At 36.8% G+C, this 17529-nt stretch overlaps 1 protein-coding gene across 2 annotated transcripts in view; it reads left to right on the top strand.

Moving 5' to 3' along the window:
* galt (galactose-1-phosphate uridylyltransferase) overlaps positions 1-17529 on the top strand; it is a 133980-nt gene that overhangs the window by 90120 nt on the left and 26331 nt on the right. For both annotated transcript variants that reach the window (XM_051907629.1, XM_051907630.1), the window contains exon 9: positions 2584-2667. In XM_051907629.1, the coding sequence (XP_051763589.1) occupies positions 2584-2667 (84 nt within the window). The remainder of the gene's footprint in view (positions 1-2583; positions 2668-17529) is intronic.

Below are 17529 nucleotides of genomic sequence, written 5' to 3'. Positions count from 1 at the left end.
ACAGTGAACACTGAAGAAATTAAGTTAACACATGGTTACATGGCTAACCATTTCAAGAGTGGAAACTGTATTGATCAATGACACAACAATGATAGTTTATAGATCGACCATTTTGGGGTTTAACCTACTGACTATTGCGTTTAACAGACTTTCGCCAACGTCAGTAGGCCTATAACATTGATAACCCAGCCAATCCCTGTTGAAAATCTTAAAATCCTCTAATGCATTTCATCAATTGCAGACCATTTGAGACCATTTGCTCACTCTTTCTGATATATGCACATAATATTAATGCATCAATCATGCAGATGAACAGTATAATGTATAATGTAGATGAAAATAAGCCTCATCAGCTCTTGTTTAACATGGAGATTGGGAAATTGTTTCAAATTGTCTCAGAGCTGTGACGCTCTCTCATTGTTCCAGTTGAAGAGACTGCCTAAGGATCACAGACTTCCAGCCTAGCATGTAATCTATTTTATCGGCTGACAAACCAAACATTTCCCTGAGTAAGTGCCGGAGCTCTCAGCAGTTTTTAGGCCAACTCTTTCAGACTCTTTCAGACCAAAAGGCTTTATCTGAATGCACATATCTCATCATTGCTCAGTTAGCACATGCTTTCTTATCTGAACCAATAAAGGGGGTTTTCACACTTGATTTGTTTCCTGAAAGTGCTTCACAAGAATTAGTCTTACACTTGTACTCTGCAAATAAACTTGGGAGTTGGTCTGAATACAGTTGGCTTTATGTTTACAATAATTTGGGCGTTACATGCTTAGGACTGGGCGGTATGACGATAATATATCATTGCAGCGGTATAAAATGTCTATCGTTAGAGATTTTGCTATATTATGTATATTGCGGTATGTAAATATATACGCATAGCACAACACTTTATAGTGACGAAATGCATGAATGAGACAGATTAGACGCTTGATGTTAAAAAATAGTTATTAAGTGCAATAAGTCATGAAAAAGAACAATGCTTGTGCTGACTGGCACACTGCTGCCACTCTCAGAATGCGATTGCGAATTTGGGATGTGCTTGATGTTAAAAAGAGTTAAGTGCAATATGCAGTGAAAAAGAACTCAGTGCAGTGTTCGCGCTGACTGACACACAGCTGAAGCGCGCACACAGAAAGTCGCATCTCTCAGACAGCGTGCGATAAAGCGTGAATAAAGTTCTCTTTCACATCTTATTGCACTTGAGTTGTCGAATACACACACAATTATGCCAAAATGCCCATTGTGTGGAGTATTCGTGTAAACACAGTTGGTTATGTCTCAAGTGATAGGAAACAGTTGGGTGTAAATCAGATGTCTATCAGTATATTTGATCCGTGCATTCAGTCTTAAAGTGACAGCAGCCTAATAAACCTGTTGCTCTCTGTGTGTTACTGCTCTTGACCAAATAACTTGTGTAGCTTTTATAAGAATACATACATATTTAATTCATGCAGTGAAGACTGTGCAGTATTTTATTTTTACATTTGATTATTCAATTTCTGTACAGTTTCTAACTAAATGTTAAATAAACCTATTGTACCTGAAAAACTTAATTTGTTTAATTCACATTTTTGTTATGTTGTATTTGTCCTATTGTTTGTAATTCACTTCTTTATTCTTATTTTTAATAAAATAACAAATATAGCTACAGTTTATTGTGATATATATATCGTTATTGTGAAATAAAATTTCTCCTATCCTGAAATGAGATTTTGGTCATATCGCCCACTCCTAGATGCAGCCGATTATGGCAATCTGGCTTACTTTACTAGGATTTTTCTCCACTTTTAATTGAATGGGCTCTTTAAAATGTTGAATGTATGCTTGATTACATTTGGATATGCCTGGTTGTAACACTCTATATAAATTGATCATCATTATATGAATAACTGCTGCCGCAATTGCTATTGCAGGTGGTTAATGAACAAGATGGGATCCAAAGATCCAAAATGATCAAAGGTTTTCAAAGTACAACCTTTGGGATGCAAACAGAGATCTGTAAATTCTAAGCCACACCATACCTTAAAGGTGCAACTACCCAAGATCTTGAGAATAAATATTGTCAAACTTTGGTTTCTTTTAACTTGATGGACCAAGATGTGCAATGCTGGTTTTTGGCTCAGCTGTTCCACTATCAAAGTTTATTAAATCTGAGCCCTGATTTTACTGTCATTATTTTTTAAATTACCAAGGCAGCTGTTGTTTTGCTGGGAAAAACAAGCTTGTATTCACCAGCACGTCTTGAAATCATGAATCACTCTTGAAGGACAAATGTGATTTACTGACTGGAGCGGTCAGAAGGTCGCTTCTTTCTGAAACGATACATGTTGTCATATCATTTAGCAAGGAAGACGCAAATCGTCCATCTTAGTTTTGGTGTGTCTGTGTGGGAGTCTAGTTTTATTTGGCTGAAAAACAAAATGAATGCACCTTCTGGCCATGAAAGGCATCTGGGTGAAGTGCATGGCGTCTAATGAAACCAGGCTGGATAAAACCCAAGCAATATTGGTGGAAAATTGAAGTCAGTTCTTCCCAGTTCAGCCTTTTTTATTGTTCACTCTCTTTCTTTCCCCACAGGTCTGGCATCCATAATGAAAAGACTCCTGACGAAATATGACAACCTCTTTGAGGTCTCCTTCCCCTATTCAATGGGATGGCATGGTAAGAGAATGCATCTGATATTGCAATCATAGATGTGGGGTGGGGGGGTTTGTGGGGAAAAAGCAATGAGCCTTTTTCCCCACAAATGGGAGGTGTTGCCACTTGCCTTGTTTCCATGGAGAACAATAAAAAGGAGGCAGGGAAAGATGCTCCCTTCCTTTTTTTTACTGCCCTCCGCTCAGTAACTTGTGGCATTGTCTGTGGTTCAGCATTGCATGTCAGCCGTGCCATGCGGTTCAAGAATAGATGTTGTTAAAATGACACACAGCCTAAAGTAAAACTGTTGAGGTGTTTTAGGCAAATTGATGGTTCTTTACTCACTGCAAAAATGTTTTAAATATTTTTCATTGATAATGGGAAATGCAGGTGTGACTCATCCGAGGCTGATGAATTATTCATGAGCAACATTACTCTCTGGGTAATTATTGTTGTGTGCTCTTCTTAAAGAGCTGCTGTGAATGTAAACGCACAGTTATGCTGGTGGGTGTGGCTGAACTGCAAATGTTGAAGAAGCTTATTTAAGATGGACAGACAGACAGTTGAATAAATAGACAGTGGAATAGATTGATTGATTGATTGATTGATTGATTGATCGATCGATCAATGTTGAAGAAGCTTATTTAAGATGGACAGACAGTTGAATAAATAGACAGACAGTGGAATAGATAGATAGATAGATAGATAGATCATCAATCAATCAATCTATCTATCTATCTATCTATCTATCTATCTATCTATCTATCTATTGTAACAAACTAGCTCAAATTATGGGTGAAATATATATAATTAAATCATAATGTGTTATGATTAATTATAATATAAATTGACCAAAAAGAGAATTATGTATATGGATAATTAATTACAACGAATTATAACTAATTTTGCATATATATCTGGTCTAGTATTAGTTCTAGTTTTAGAATTAACTTCAAAAGGAAACTGCAGGTTTTGTCCGCCAAAACTTCAGTCCGCCGATCTTTTATCAACTCTAAAAAGGAAACTTTTCTTCTGGCCAATAGTTCGTTGGCTTCTTCCGTGTCTTGCGGGAAGTTTGAACTGAGGTAACTTGAAAGTACGTTTTGCTAAAGGTGGTCGTCTCAAAGAGGGGAGGAGCGCGTGATGGGAGCGCGGTCGCCGAGAGACGTCTGGGAGAGACGTGCGTGAGATGGCGAGAGACAATTGAGAGACAAAGGAACAGGCGTGTTGTTGTCTTTTAAGGACAAACCAGCCAAAACACCTCCTTGGATGCACCAGCCAATGGCGAGGGTGCATTTTTAGCGGGAGAACGTTTTCTTTGTCTCCGTTTACAACCTAATTTGCATAATTTATGATGGTTTTAGAATTGGTCATTTTTACTCCAAAAGACTTTAAAAATAGAAAAATGCATTTTACAGTAACGTAACATACATTGTTAATTAAAACATTCAAAGAGGTTTAAAACAAGACTAAACATGATAGGGTGAAAAAGACATTAAGAAAACACACATATGATTACAAGCATTTCAACTTATTCTTGAATAACTAAAAATCACAACTAGGCTAATTACACATGGGGACATGCATACATAAAAAGGGATACACCATATACTTTCTTGAAAGAATGGTTAACTTATAGGTTGAATTTAAGAGTTTTTCTCTATATGTGTGTGTGTGTAACTATATATATATATATATATATATATATATATATACAGGTGCTGGTCATATAATTAGAATATCGTGAAAAAGTTCATTTTTTTATTGTAAATTATTTTAAAAAATGAAACTTTCATATATTCTAGATTCCCTACATGTAAAGTAAAACATTTCAAAAGTTTTTTTTTTTTAATTTGTTGATTAGAGCGTACAGCTAATGAAAGTCCAAAATTCAGTATCTCAAAATATTAGAATATTTACATTTGAGTTTCATTAAATGACCATCCCTACAGTATAAATTCCGGGTATCTCTTGTTCTTTGAAACCACACTAATGGGGAAGACTGCTGACTTGGCAATGGTCCAGGAGACAATCATTGACACCCTCCACAAAGAGAGTAAGTCACAGAAGGTCATTACTGAATGGGGTGGCTGTTTACAGAGTGATGTATCAAAGCATATTAAATGCAAAGTTGACTGGAAGGAAGAAATTGGGTAGGCAAAGGTGCACAAGCAACAGGGATGACCGCAAGCTTGAGAATACTGTCAAGTAAAGCCGATTCAAACACTTGGGAGAGCTTCACAATGAGTAGAATGAAGCCGGAGTCAGCGCATCAAGAGTCACCACACTCAGACATCTTCAGGAAAAGGACTACCAAGCCACTTCTGAACCAGAGACAACGTCAGAAGCATCTTACCTGGGCTAAGGAGAAAAAGAACTGGACAGTGAACAGTGGTCGAAAGTCCTCTTTTCAGATAAAAGTAAATTTTGCATTTCATGTTGAAATCATGGTCCCAGAGTCTGAAGGAAGACTGGAGAGGCACAGAATCCAAGCTGCTTTAAGTCTAGTGTGAAGTTTCTGAAGTCAATAATGATTTGGGGGGGCCGTGACGTCTGCTGGTGTTGGTCCATTGTGTTTTATCAAGTGCAAAGTCAATGCAGCCATCTTCCAGGAGATTTTGGAGCACTTTATGCTTCCATCTGCTGACAAGCTTTATGGAGATGCTGATTTCCTTTTCCAGCAGGACTTTAGCATCTGCCCACAGTGCAAAAACCACTTCCAAGTGGTTTGCTGACCATGATATTACTGTGCTTTATTGGCCAGCCAATATGCCTGACCTGAATCTATGGGATATTTTCAAGAGAAAGATGAGAAACAGTCGATCCAACAATATACAGATGATCTGAAGGCTCAATAGTGCCTCAGCAGTGCCACAGGCTGATCACTTCCATGCCACACTTCACTGATGCAGTAATTTGTGCTAGGAGCAAATCATTTGCTGTAATATGTCCTGCCGATCAAGTATTGAGTGCACAAAAGAACATACTTTAAAGAACTTGAACTTTTCTGTTTTGCAAATCCATTTTTTGATTGGTCTTAGGAAATATTCTAATATTTTGAAATACTGGATTTTGGACTTTCATGAGCTGTACGCTCTAATCATCAAAATTAAAAAAAAAAACTTTTGAAATGTTTTACTTTACATGTAGGGAATCTAGAATATATGAAAGTTTCATTTTTAAAAATAATTTATAATAAAAAAATGAACTTTTTGATGATATTCTAATTAGATGACCAGCACCTGTAATATTTGATGTAGAAAAAAAATGCAGACCTGGCAACCCTGGCTTGAACTACGGGTGATTCATAGGGTCAAAAAGAGCCTGCTTTAACGTCACTATTTTTAAACTGTTAATGCGTTAAAATTCAACACAAGAGTGATTTTCTTCACATAGTATGTACAAACCCGATTCCAAAAAAGTTGGGACACTGTACAAATTGTGAATAAAAAAGGAATGCAATGATGTGGAAGTTTCAAATTTCAATATTTTATTCAGAATACAACATAGATGACATATCAAATGTTTAAACTGAGAAAATGCATCATTTTAAGGGAAAAATAAGTTGATTTTAAATTTCATGGCATCAACACATCTCAAAAAAGTTGGGACAAGGCCATGTTTACCACTGTGTGGCATCCCCTCTTCTTTTTATAACAGTCTGCAAACGTCTGGGGACTGAGGAGACAAGTTGCTCAAGTTTAGGAATAGGAATGTTGTCCCATTCTTGTCTAATACAGGCTTCTAGTTGCTCAACTGTCTTAGGTCTTCTTTGTCACATCTTCCTCTTTATGATGCGCCAAATGTTTTTTATGGGTGAAAGATCTGGACTGCAGGCTGGCCATTTCAGTACCCGGATCCTTCTTCTACGCAGCCATGATGTTGTAATTGATGCAGTATGTGGTCTGGCATTGTCATGTTGGAAAATGCAAGGTCTTCCCTGAAAGATACGACGTCTGGATGGGAGCATATGTTGTTCTAGAACTTGGATATACCTTTCAGCATTGATGGTGCCTTTCCAGATGTGCAAGCTGCCCATACCACACGCACTCATGCAACCCCATACCATCAGAGATGCAGGCTTCTGAACTGAGCGCTGATAACAACTTGGGTTGTCCTTGTCCTCTTTAGTCCGGATGACATGGCGTCCTAGTTTTCCAAAAAGAACTTCAAATTTTAATTCGTCTGACCACAGAACAGTTTTCCACTTTGCCACAGTCCATTTTAAATGAGCCTTGGCCCAGAGAAAACGCCTGCGCTTCTGGATCATGTTTAGATATGGCTTCTTTTTTTTGACCTATAGAGTTTTAGCCGGCAATGGTGAATGGCACAGTGGATTGTGTTCACCGACAATGTTTTCTGGAAGTATTCCTGAGCCCATGTTGTGATTTCCATTACAGTAGCATTCCTGTATGTGATGCAGTGCCATCTAAGGGCCCGAAGATCATGAGCATCCAGTATGGTTTTCTGGCCTTGACCCTTACGCACAGAGATTGTTCCAGATTCTCTGAATCTTTGGATGATATTATGCACTGTAGATGATGATAACTTCAAACTCCTTTCTAATATTGCTCCACTATTTTTCGCCGCAGCATTGGGGGAATTGGTGATCCTCTGCCCATCTTGACTTCTGAGAGACACTGCCACTCTGAGAGGCTCTTTTTATACCCAATCATGTTGCCAATTGACCTAATAAGTTGCAAATTGGTCCTCCAGCTGTTCCTTATATGTACATTTAACTTTTCCGGCCTCTTATTGTTACCTCTCCCAACTTTTTTGGAATGTGTAGCTCTCATGAAATCCAAAATGAGCCAATATTTGGCATGACATTTCAAAATGTCTCACTTTCAACATTTGATATGTTATCTATATTCTATTGTGAATAAAATATAAGTTTATGAGATTTGTAAATTATTGCATTCCTTTTTTATTCACAATTTGTACAGTGTCTTAACTTTTTTGGAATTGGGTTTGTATGAGTTGCAGTCTGAACACGTCTTTCCGCACCCTTTTGTTTGACAGGATATAATCGGGCCAGATCATCTGCAATTTTTAAACAATCGGCCGATACCGTTTGTTGCCGATGCGTTGGTGCATCTCTGATATATATATATTAGAGATGCACCGATGTATCGGCCAACAATCCCTCTCGTTCACTGAGAGTGATCCCTGCTGTCTGCTCACATGCTCTGATAATAATAGCTTTGTCGGACTATATTTTGATAATTGGTCAAAAATAAATCTGGTAAATCTGATGATGTTGCATAGAAGTAAATGAAGAATAATATACTAATATATTGACATTAAAATATTTATATTTAACATTATTTTAATACAGGCCTATTTTCTGTCCAATTTTTGTGTAAAAAAAAAAAAAAAAGGCTTGTATTTTTAAAATTCAGATTCAGTAAAAATTATTGAATTTAATTAAAAAGTCTAATAATAATACGATTATACAAAATAACTAATTTAAAATAAGAAATGATTAATTAATATTTTTTGGTTTCGGTTTCTGGCCAAGTGCATCCAGAATTTTTTTCGGCCCAAAATTTTCATTTCGGTGCATCCCTAATATATATCATGTATGTATGTGTATATATATATATATATATATATATATATATATTCTCATCATGCCACACATGCTCACTATCAAAGAGGTGCTTGTGGTGAAGCATCACTTCATGCCTGTAGTAGAAATGATAGCAGAGAATGATTGACACCTTATGCTGTGCTCTAGCCCCTGGGCGCCCTTTCAGTAGCGGGCCGAGGGTCTGCCACGGGAAGACGCACGCAGAGGCTGATTTAATCTCAAATCTTGTTATGGCCTCAGCCGACCAGCCACTGCACACTCAGATGATTCTCATAGTCTGTGAATGGCAGCTTTAGTGTCGGGCCACAAATCTGACGCCTGTCGCCAGTAAACCTGAGAATCTCTGACCTATTGGAATGCACGATACAGGCTTGATGAAACAGATTCTTTGACCTTCTCTCTTGCACCTTCATAGATTCTAACGTACAGTTAATGCCCACAATGTTCATTATTTCTTGATGATATAATCACCAGCACTCCTGCTGGATTGATTACATCACTGACATGCCCGGCTGTTGTTTCACCCAGCGTGCACCGGCAGCGAGAGCATCCATCATGTAAATGATTCATTCGCTTCATTCGGCTTGCATTTGCCAGGCAGTCGAGTGTTCGCAAGCTTCCACCTCGCTGTTACAATTAGCGATGTGCGGACTTAAAAGGGAAGAGAGATAACGAGATGCTTCTGCCATCAGTGAATATATAAAGGACTTTTTTATCACAGTCTGAGACCTCACACACACGAGTGTGTTAGAAAGTATTAATATAATGTGCAGTTTGACAAGGTTTTGCTTTGCAGGAAATAAGAACTGCAGTAGTTTAAGATTAGTTTAGGTTTTTAATTAAAGGAATTCTGCAAAAATGTTGCTGGGTAGCAGGAAAATAGTGTGAGTAACAGGAAAAACTCAGGTAATGACGTCCTTGGGTTTGTTCTGATTAACCTTGGCACTGAACTACACATTTTGTGTTTAAAATCATACTAAAATTATTATTTCTGCTTTTGGATGTGTGGATTTATTTATTTTTTCCTTTTGTTTTATGAAGGTCACATTAAAACTGCCTAGAGAACTTTTTTACCATGCCATTATTATTTATTTTTGCTTCATTTTAAAGGGATAGTTCACCCAAAAATAACAATTCTAACATAAATTAAAGAAGATAAAATAAGATTTCATCGTTTAACCTTTGTCCCATACCCTGAATTTGAATCTTAAATATGATAATTTCTCATAAAAGTATAAATTGTTACATTTTCAAAATGATAATAATCTAAACAAAAAGTGATTATATAGATCTATATAGATCAGTAAGAAGTCTCTTATGGTCGCCAAGGCTGCGTTGATTTGATCAAAAATACAGTAAAAACAGTAACAATGTGAAATATTATTACAATTTAAAATAGCTATTTTCAATTGTAATAAATTTTAAAATGTAATTTATTCCTGTGATCAGAGCTGAATTTTCAGCATCATTACCCCAGTCTGTCAGCGATTTGCTGCTCAAGAAACATTTCTTTATACTATTATTAGTTGAAAATGGTTGTGCTGCTCAAGTGTGTAAGTTTAAGGAGTCATGAAACCCTAAACCAAAATTTCTGAGATTTTAACAGAGTTATGTATGTTGAACAGCATAGAAGTCAATGTTACCATCTGTTAGTTTTGAATGTAGTAGAAAACTAGTTAATTTGAAACCTTTTTGCGCTATTTTCAACTTCCGGGTTTAAATTAGTCTTTGTGTCAACGTCACAAAATGTGACATTTTCTCGTACTATAGTACGGTGATGACTCATCGGTGTCTCATAATTAATCATGAGACTGCGTGTCCTTATCCTATGAGAAGACGTGTTGCTTAATTCATGACAGCACACGCTTAATTATTCATGGCAGCATGCATTGATTTCCTCTGACAGGCGCTTCAAACAGTGAGATCGCATACAATAAGCGAGACATGCATTAATGGATCAAAAACGAGTTTTTGTTTTTGCTTTGTAAGAGTTTCTGCGTCACACAAGTTCTCTTCAATATCCGTGTCTTCGACACAAACGCAATTCATCCATACTGTGAGTGTAACCTCTTTAACTGATCAAACAGCTTATAAAATGCCGCAAAATAAGTCTCAAAAGTTATCAAAGATGCAACAGCGTGTTCATATATGTATTCGATGCAGAGAACAAAATGCGAGTGACTAAAAGTTCACAGGACTAAAAGTGGCCAAAGTTGAAGAAACATGCTTCTACCGTTCAGAACCAATGACCAAAACTAGCAGCCATGGCAGCTAAACTTCCTGAAAAACCATTTATCCTCAGGTATTAATTATATAGTTTTTATATAAGTCTAGAATACAATTCAACATGTCCACATCTGCGCATAGCTTTATATAAAATGCCAGGATCCTGGTATGTCAGTCAGTGAATGAAGCTTTAGATAGTGAGCAGCTTCAGTACTGAATCAGTTCTGGGTGAGAACATTGTCTTTATTCTTTCATAGAGGAAAAGGCTGCTCGTTTCTCTTTAATATATCTGTGCACAGGTTTTCATCCAACCAGGTCATTGTAGGCGTCTTTGTGAATTGATTGAAAAGCATCTGGACATGGTTTATCCGAATGGATAAACCAAGTCCAGATGCTTTTGACCGAATTCACCCAGACGTTCCCTAATGTGGGTGTTACATCCAAAAAAAAGATCCTTCTTGTCATGCTCTCCCCATTTATGTTTCATTGACCCATATCATTTGTTTTGAATAATAAATGTTAACCTTTTTGGTTGAAAAAAGCATAGAATCCAAATTAAGTCCATTCAAGGTCTGAATTTACCGTTGTATTACACACTTCTATGTACTTAGAGAGCTTTGCTTGGTTTGATGGCTTTTAGTAGTACTTACTAAGGCAAACATCGCTAGAACTATTGCTCATACTAAAGGAAGCATGTAACTAATCTCATATTCTGTGTGCTGCATGACTGATACCTCAAATTGTGCCACTTTCTGAGGAGAGAATTTAATTTATTATTATTTTTTTTATTTTAAAATGACCCTATTGTGCTATTTTAAAGGTTCCTAATATAGTTTCAGAGGTCTCCTACAATATGTTTATATGCCTCCAATGTCAAAAAAACACTTTTATTTTCTCATAATATACGTTGCAGCATCACCATGGCTCAGTCTGTTGTGATTGGTCTACTCTGCTCTGATTGGTCAGACTGCCCAGTCTGTTGTGATTGGTCTACTCTGCTCTGATTGGTCACATGGCCCCGTCTGTTGTGATTGGTCTACTCTGCTCTGATTGGTCACATGGCCCCGTCTGTTGTGATTGGTCTACTGCTTACAGCATGTGTTGGAAACCAAACACCTATTACCATATCTAAATTTCAGCTTTGGATCTTCCTCAGCACTTGATATACAGTGATACGAACAGTAATGATAAGAGAGCGAGTTCTCATCCTTTGGAAGTGCATGCAAAGTAGATTTGCTTTCGCAGTACAGAAAATAGTGTCGTCTTCCACTCAGCTACAACTACAGTGATTGAGGGTCAAAGTAGATGATGTTCGCGGGCAGCCAATGAAGACATAGGCTGGCATTGTGCAAATTTGTTACAAACCTATGTAAGTTAATGCGAGAAGTAAAACTGGAATTATTGACGACTCGTTTCAGGCAGTTCAGAATCGCTTTTTTTTTTTTTTTTTGGATGCAATAACTCCATTGATCTTCACTTTGGTCTTTGAAACTTTGCAGACCTTTTACATTCAGAAACAGCTATATTACACACTACATGAAAGGTAACCTCCGAAAAAGCATAACAAGGGTTATATACGTAAATAATGAGTGAAAAATCCCTGTAGACTTACACTTGGTAGTTCGTTTTGAATGAACAGCACCAGTCATATTTTGTTAAGAAAATGTAAAACTCTGGTTTTATTAATTTATTTTAAATCCACCAGTCTCAATTCTTTATGACTTTTTTAATAAGGCCTGGATCTTTAAAACCCTTTGACAGGGTTGTCAGAGGATATATGAGTGGAAAAATGTGCTAACGATGACTGTGACGCTGGACTTGGGCTCTTGGCCCGTCTTTCTGTTGGCCAGACTTCTGCTGCACTGGGGGGCAGAGAGCCGTATGACTGTCACGTCCAATATCAACACATGAAAACTGCCCTCTCTCACAGCCAATAAGTCTTGCTGTAAAAACCTTACTCAGCACTGCCCGTGGCCTAGAGAGCATTATAAAATCTGATTTATAACTGAACGAATAATCCCAGCCAGGTTTAAATTATTCAGTCATGTATCATACAGTAGTTGCCTTTGCCTTTTATACATGTTGGTTGAATAATGCAGACAAGATTATTAATTTCTTGGTGAATTGGATTTGTTTGTTTTACTTTAAAATACTCCTGAGTATTTTAATCTCTTAAATTGCACTTTTGCTTGATTGATTGTGTATATATGTTTCTCAAAATGCCACTTGAACAAATCTTAAAGTATAAAATGGCACAATTATTTGAGAAATGCAAGCAGAGAATCATAAACTACAATCATTCATTAAATATAAATGAATATTGTTTGTTCAACTACATTAATGAATATGCAAAACAATTCATCATGTGGATAGACATGAGTGAATTGATGACTTGATGAATTCCTAAATGTTGTTTAGCATTGGTCCCACTGCATGTTCACTGCATTCACTGGTGTCTTTACCAGCTATTTCATAACAACTTCGAATGTGCTTTATACCGTCACCTATTAATAATGCCATACTGTTTTGAGTATGTCGTTCATAACTCAAGTGTTGCATCATGCAAGTCAAATCATATGCAGGCCCTTGTGTTTGTAAAGTATTTTATTCACTAGGTTGACAGAAACTGACATTACAATGTAATATATGTAAAACTTTTTTGTGGTTTGATTTACTCATAATGTACTCTCAATACTCAATGATTTCAATGTGGACCTGATATCATTTTTTAAATTTTAAAATTAAAAGTGTAATTAAAGGATAATTCCTGAAGATGAAGCCTCTCTACTATTGATATTTAATTTAATTCATTAATATTTATTAAAGGGATTCACTGATACCATTTTTTAAGGACCGAGTACCGATTCTTTTTTTCTGGTACTCACTGATACCGATAATCTATACATTTATTAATTTTTCTCTTTTTTTATTTTTGGTGATGTTGCAGTTTTCCAAGCACAACACAGTGAGACTAATGAATGTAGGACAGCTTCTTTATTATTACTCTAATGAAAAAAGTAATATTTATGTGCTGTCACAAACTTAAAGAACAGAAATTTCACAGTGTCCAATAACCTTGAAAGGGCATAATTACCAAGATATATAATTGTTGTTATATAAAAAGAAATTTACAAACAATACAACAAATACTATAGAGATACAAATAAAATAAACTTTTTTTTTTTCAGTTACAGTAGGTTTATTTACCATGTATATGTTTATTTAACATCTTTTGTTGTTTTATTAACATTAATGACAAATATTTAATTAGTCTACGGTCCCTTTAAGACCGAATCCATGGACGCTGACACATATCCTGTTTTCACCCAAATGTTTACGTCCACTTAAGCCATAACTGTATTTATGTGAGATACTCCACACAATACATTTGACTTCAGCGAGAGAGAGCGTTTCTGGTCTGTGTCATTCAGCGCGATTCCACCTATCCCGCCTTCACTAATCGATCACGAATTGTGATTGAAAGCATGCAGGTTGCAATGTGTGGCAAATGAGTACGACATGAGGCTGACATTGTTTCTGCTGCTGCCGCCGGTGTCCCTGTGCGCAGAAGATTCTGTCAGTTACGTCACGTGAGGTGTCGGTCTTTGGTATCGGAGTATTTTTCAGAGTACGAATACAAGTACATGAGCTTGGTATTGTGCCGATACCGATACCGATACTGGTATCAGTATCGGTGCATCCCTAATTTATTAATGTAACTAAAATGTTTGAAAAGTCTGTTTAATTGAAGCATAATATATAATATGACTACATAAAACAAGCATAACACAGGTCATCATGCTTCAATTAAACAGACTTTTGTAAATGTTAATGTAAAATTTGTAATGAACTTTAATTTAATAAATAAAGCTTAAATAAACTTATTAAAATAAAAAGCAAATCTTAAAATTTGAATAATGAAGTACCATTCTATACCAAATGATTACTTAAAAAAAAAAAAGTTTAAAAAAAAAGTTTCCAGCAAAAATAATTGCATCATGCTATAGTTTATACCATTACACATATTAGAAATTCATAACATGAAACAATAGATTTTGGTCATACCACTAACCCCTATTGATTCTATACTTGTTTTTTTTGTCATTTATTCACATCGGATTTTGCACAACCTGTTAATTGTCCCAAAGCAAGCAGTGATCTGATAACAGATGATAATACATTAATTCTCTCAAATACTGCAAGATTTAAGACTAAATTAGATTTTAGGCTCTGCTACTTGCAACCTTAATTGAAGTCAGATGCAATGTGTGATAACACTGTGAAGAAGCCACATGAGACCCGCCAATAGTGAGACAGTACATCATCTCGCCTCCTATTCCTTCATCTTTAAGAACCTAATTTAATGAAATCGTCATGCTTTCTGATTTTTATTCTCCAGCTCAGTGATTTCTCACACTCCCCCTAACCTCCTTCTCATTCTCACTCCCAACAGATAAAAATAAATAAAATATAAAATAACCGAAACAACATAACATGAAGTACTGGTTTCAGTCCTACAGAACATTTTCATGATTGTTCCACCGATATCAGCTTTAATCTCCAGCTGATAATTGCGAGGAGCAGTCATCCGTCAAATCCCTCTCCTGCTCCTTAACAAAAGGAGTGAGTGTAGTCGAGCTTTGCAATTATTTTAATGGCAGTAATGGAGCCTGTGAAATCAGCAGAGATGGTCCATTAAACAATTGCAGAGCAAAGCAATAGAAGTTTTGAAAAATGGACTTTTACAGTCTTTACACTGGGAAGAACAAAGAGATTTGAAGATGTCAGAGAAAAGCAGATATAATGGGAGCTCCGGCTGGTACAGTACATAGACGTTTGTGAGTGATCTTTGCTACAAAGGTGTTGAATTTCTGGGCTGAATTGATTTTTTTCAGAATCTACCAAGTACAATGTTGTTAAGAAGCAAACTTTGAGCATTTACAGATTTACTTAAAAAGCTTATTCAAGAGCAAAACAGACATTTGAGATGTAGAGAAGATTGTCACAACTTGAAAGCGATATGTTATTTTTGTGGATTTTTCTGTAAATGCCTTGAAGGGATAGTTCACCCAAAAATGAAAATTCTATCATCATTTACTCACCCTCAAGTTGTTCAAAATCTGTACAATTTTCTTTGTTCTGTTGAACACAAAGGAAGATATTTTGAAGAATGTGTTAAACTGAACAGTTTTGGAGCACCGTTGACTTAAAAAACTACTATGGAAGTCAATGGTGCCCCAAAGTGGCCTGGTTACAAACTTTCTTCAAAATGTCTTCCTTTGTGTTCAACAGAACAAAGACATTTATACAGACTTGGAGCAACTTGAGGGTGAGTAAATGATGATAGAATTTTCATTTTTGGGTGAACTATCCCTTTAAGCACTTAGATCTGAGGACTATCAAGGTCATACATGGAAAATAAATGAAACCATTTGAAGTGAAGGACAAATGCTCTGATGACAGATAAGAGAACATCCCTTGACATCAGATAACCTTTAGAGTGCTGGAGAAAGATGGATAGGACCTTTCTCACTATGTCCGCTAACCAGATAGATAGTCAAGCTCTATTAGATCAGTGATTTCCAAGCGGTTTGACTTCAGATTTTCCAGGTGACACCTCAAAATCAAACAATACAGTGCACAACAAAAAACAAAGTACCAATGATACAACAAACAGCAAAATAAAAAAGAGGGAAAAAATTCAAATATGTATATACACCGATGAGGCATAACATTATGACCACTGACAGGTGATATGAATAACACTGATTATCTCTTCATCACAGCATGTGTTAGTGGGTGGGATATGTTAGGCATAAAGTGAACATTTTGTCCTCAAAGTTGATGTGTTAGAACCAGGAAAAATGGGCAAGCGAGTTTGACAAGGGCCAAATTGTGATGGATAGACGACTGGGTCAGAGCATTTCCAAAACTGCAGCTCTTGTGGGGTGTTCTTGGTCTGCAGTGGTCGGTATCTATCAAAAGTGGTCCAAGGAAGGAACAGTGGTGAACCAGCGACAGGGTCATGGGCGGCCAAGGCTCATTGATGTCCGTGTGGTCCGATCCACCAGACGAGCTGCTCAAATTGCTCAAGAAGTTAATGCTGGTTCTAATAGAAAGGTGTCAGAATACACAGTCCATCACACTCAAATATAAATACACATAATCTCCACATATAGACAATCAATATATGTATTATAATATATGTAATCATAATAAAACAATACATTTGCTTAATTTTTGCATTTTGTATTTACACAAGTACCCATATTCACAACACACAATGGTTCTGTCAGCCTCCAGTTGCACTGTGCTGCCGCGTCACAGTTGGTGACATCAACCCAGAAGGCTGACTAAGGCCACGTTAACACTGTCAGTTTTTGGGATTGACAACCGCATTTACTTACAGGTGTGAGTCTTGAAATGTCTCGTTCACACAGCAACTTACAGTAGCGTCTGGAACACTGCCTGTATGAACGTGGAACGAGTGCCAAGCCTGTATTCTGTTACTAGTGACAGTGACCAACATAATATTAAAGATGGCTACGTCCATGAAACTGAAAAGTATTGTCACTTTTGACATGACAAGAGACTAATTGAACCGCAAGTTCATCCATCAAAAATTCATTAACCAACAGCAGCATGTAAACACCGCGCTAGCCGGAGTCTTTAACCGTTGCACACATGTTACGTCCTTTGAGACGTCTAGCGCATGACACGGCATTTGAATTTGGAAAAGAAACACAAAACTGACGGGAGCCGCTCCGAACAGTGACTGGATCTAACACCTTCAGATGACACACAGCTCATATCTCTGTCGCAGTAAGTTACCGAAAGCAAAACCACACACAAAACACCTTAGCAGAGCGGCTCTTTCGCACTGTATGACGTGACAGACATATAGTTGTCCAGTCCTGTTCCGTTCACACAGCACAAATATTCAGAGAATGCGGTTGTGAGTCCTGAAAATTTACGGGTGTGAGTTTGGTTATAGAATGCGGTTGTCACTCCCGTAAATAACCGTATTGTGTGTGAAGGTAACCGTATTAAGGACTCAAATACAGGAC

Source organism: Ctenopharyngodon idella, chromosome 10 (genome assembly GCF_019924925.1).
Source record: "Ctenopharyngodon idella isolate HZGC_01 chromosome 10, HZGC01, whole genome shotgun sequence".
Taxonomy (NCBI): Eukaryota; Metazoa; Chordata; class Actinopteri; order Cypriniformes; family Xenocyprididae; genus Ctenopharyngodon; species Ctenopharyngodon idella.
This window is presented reverse-complemented; position numbering and strand designations above follow the sequence as displayed.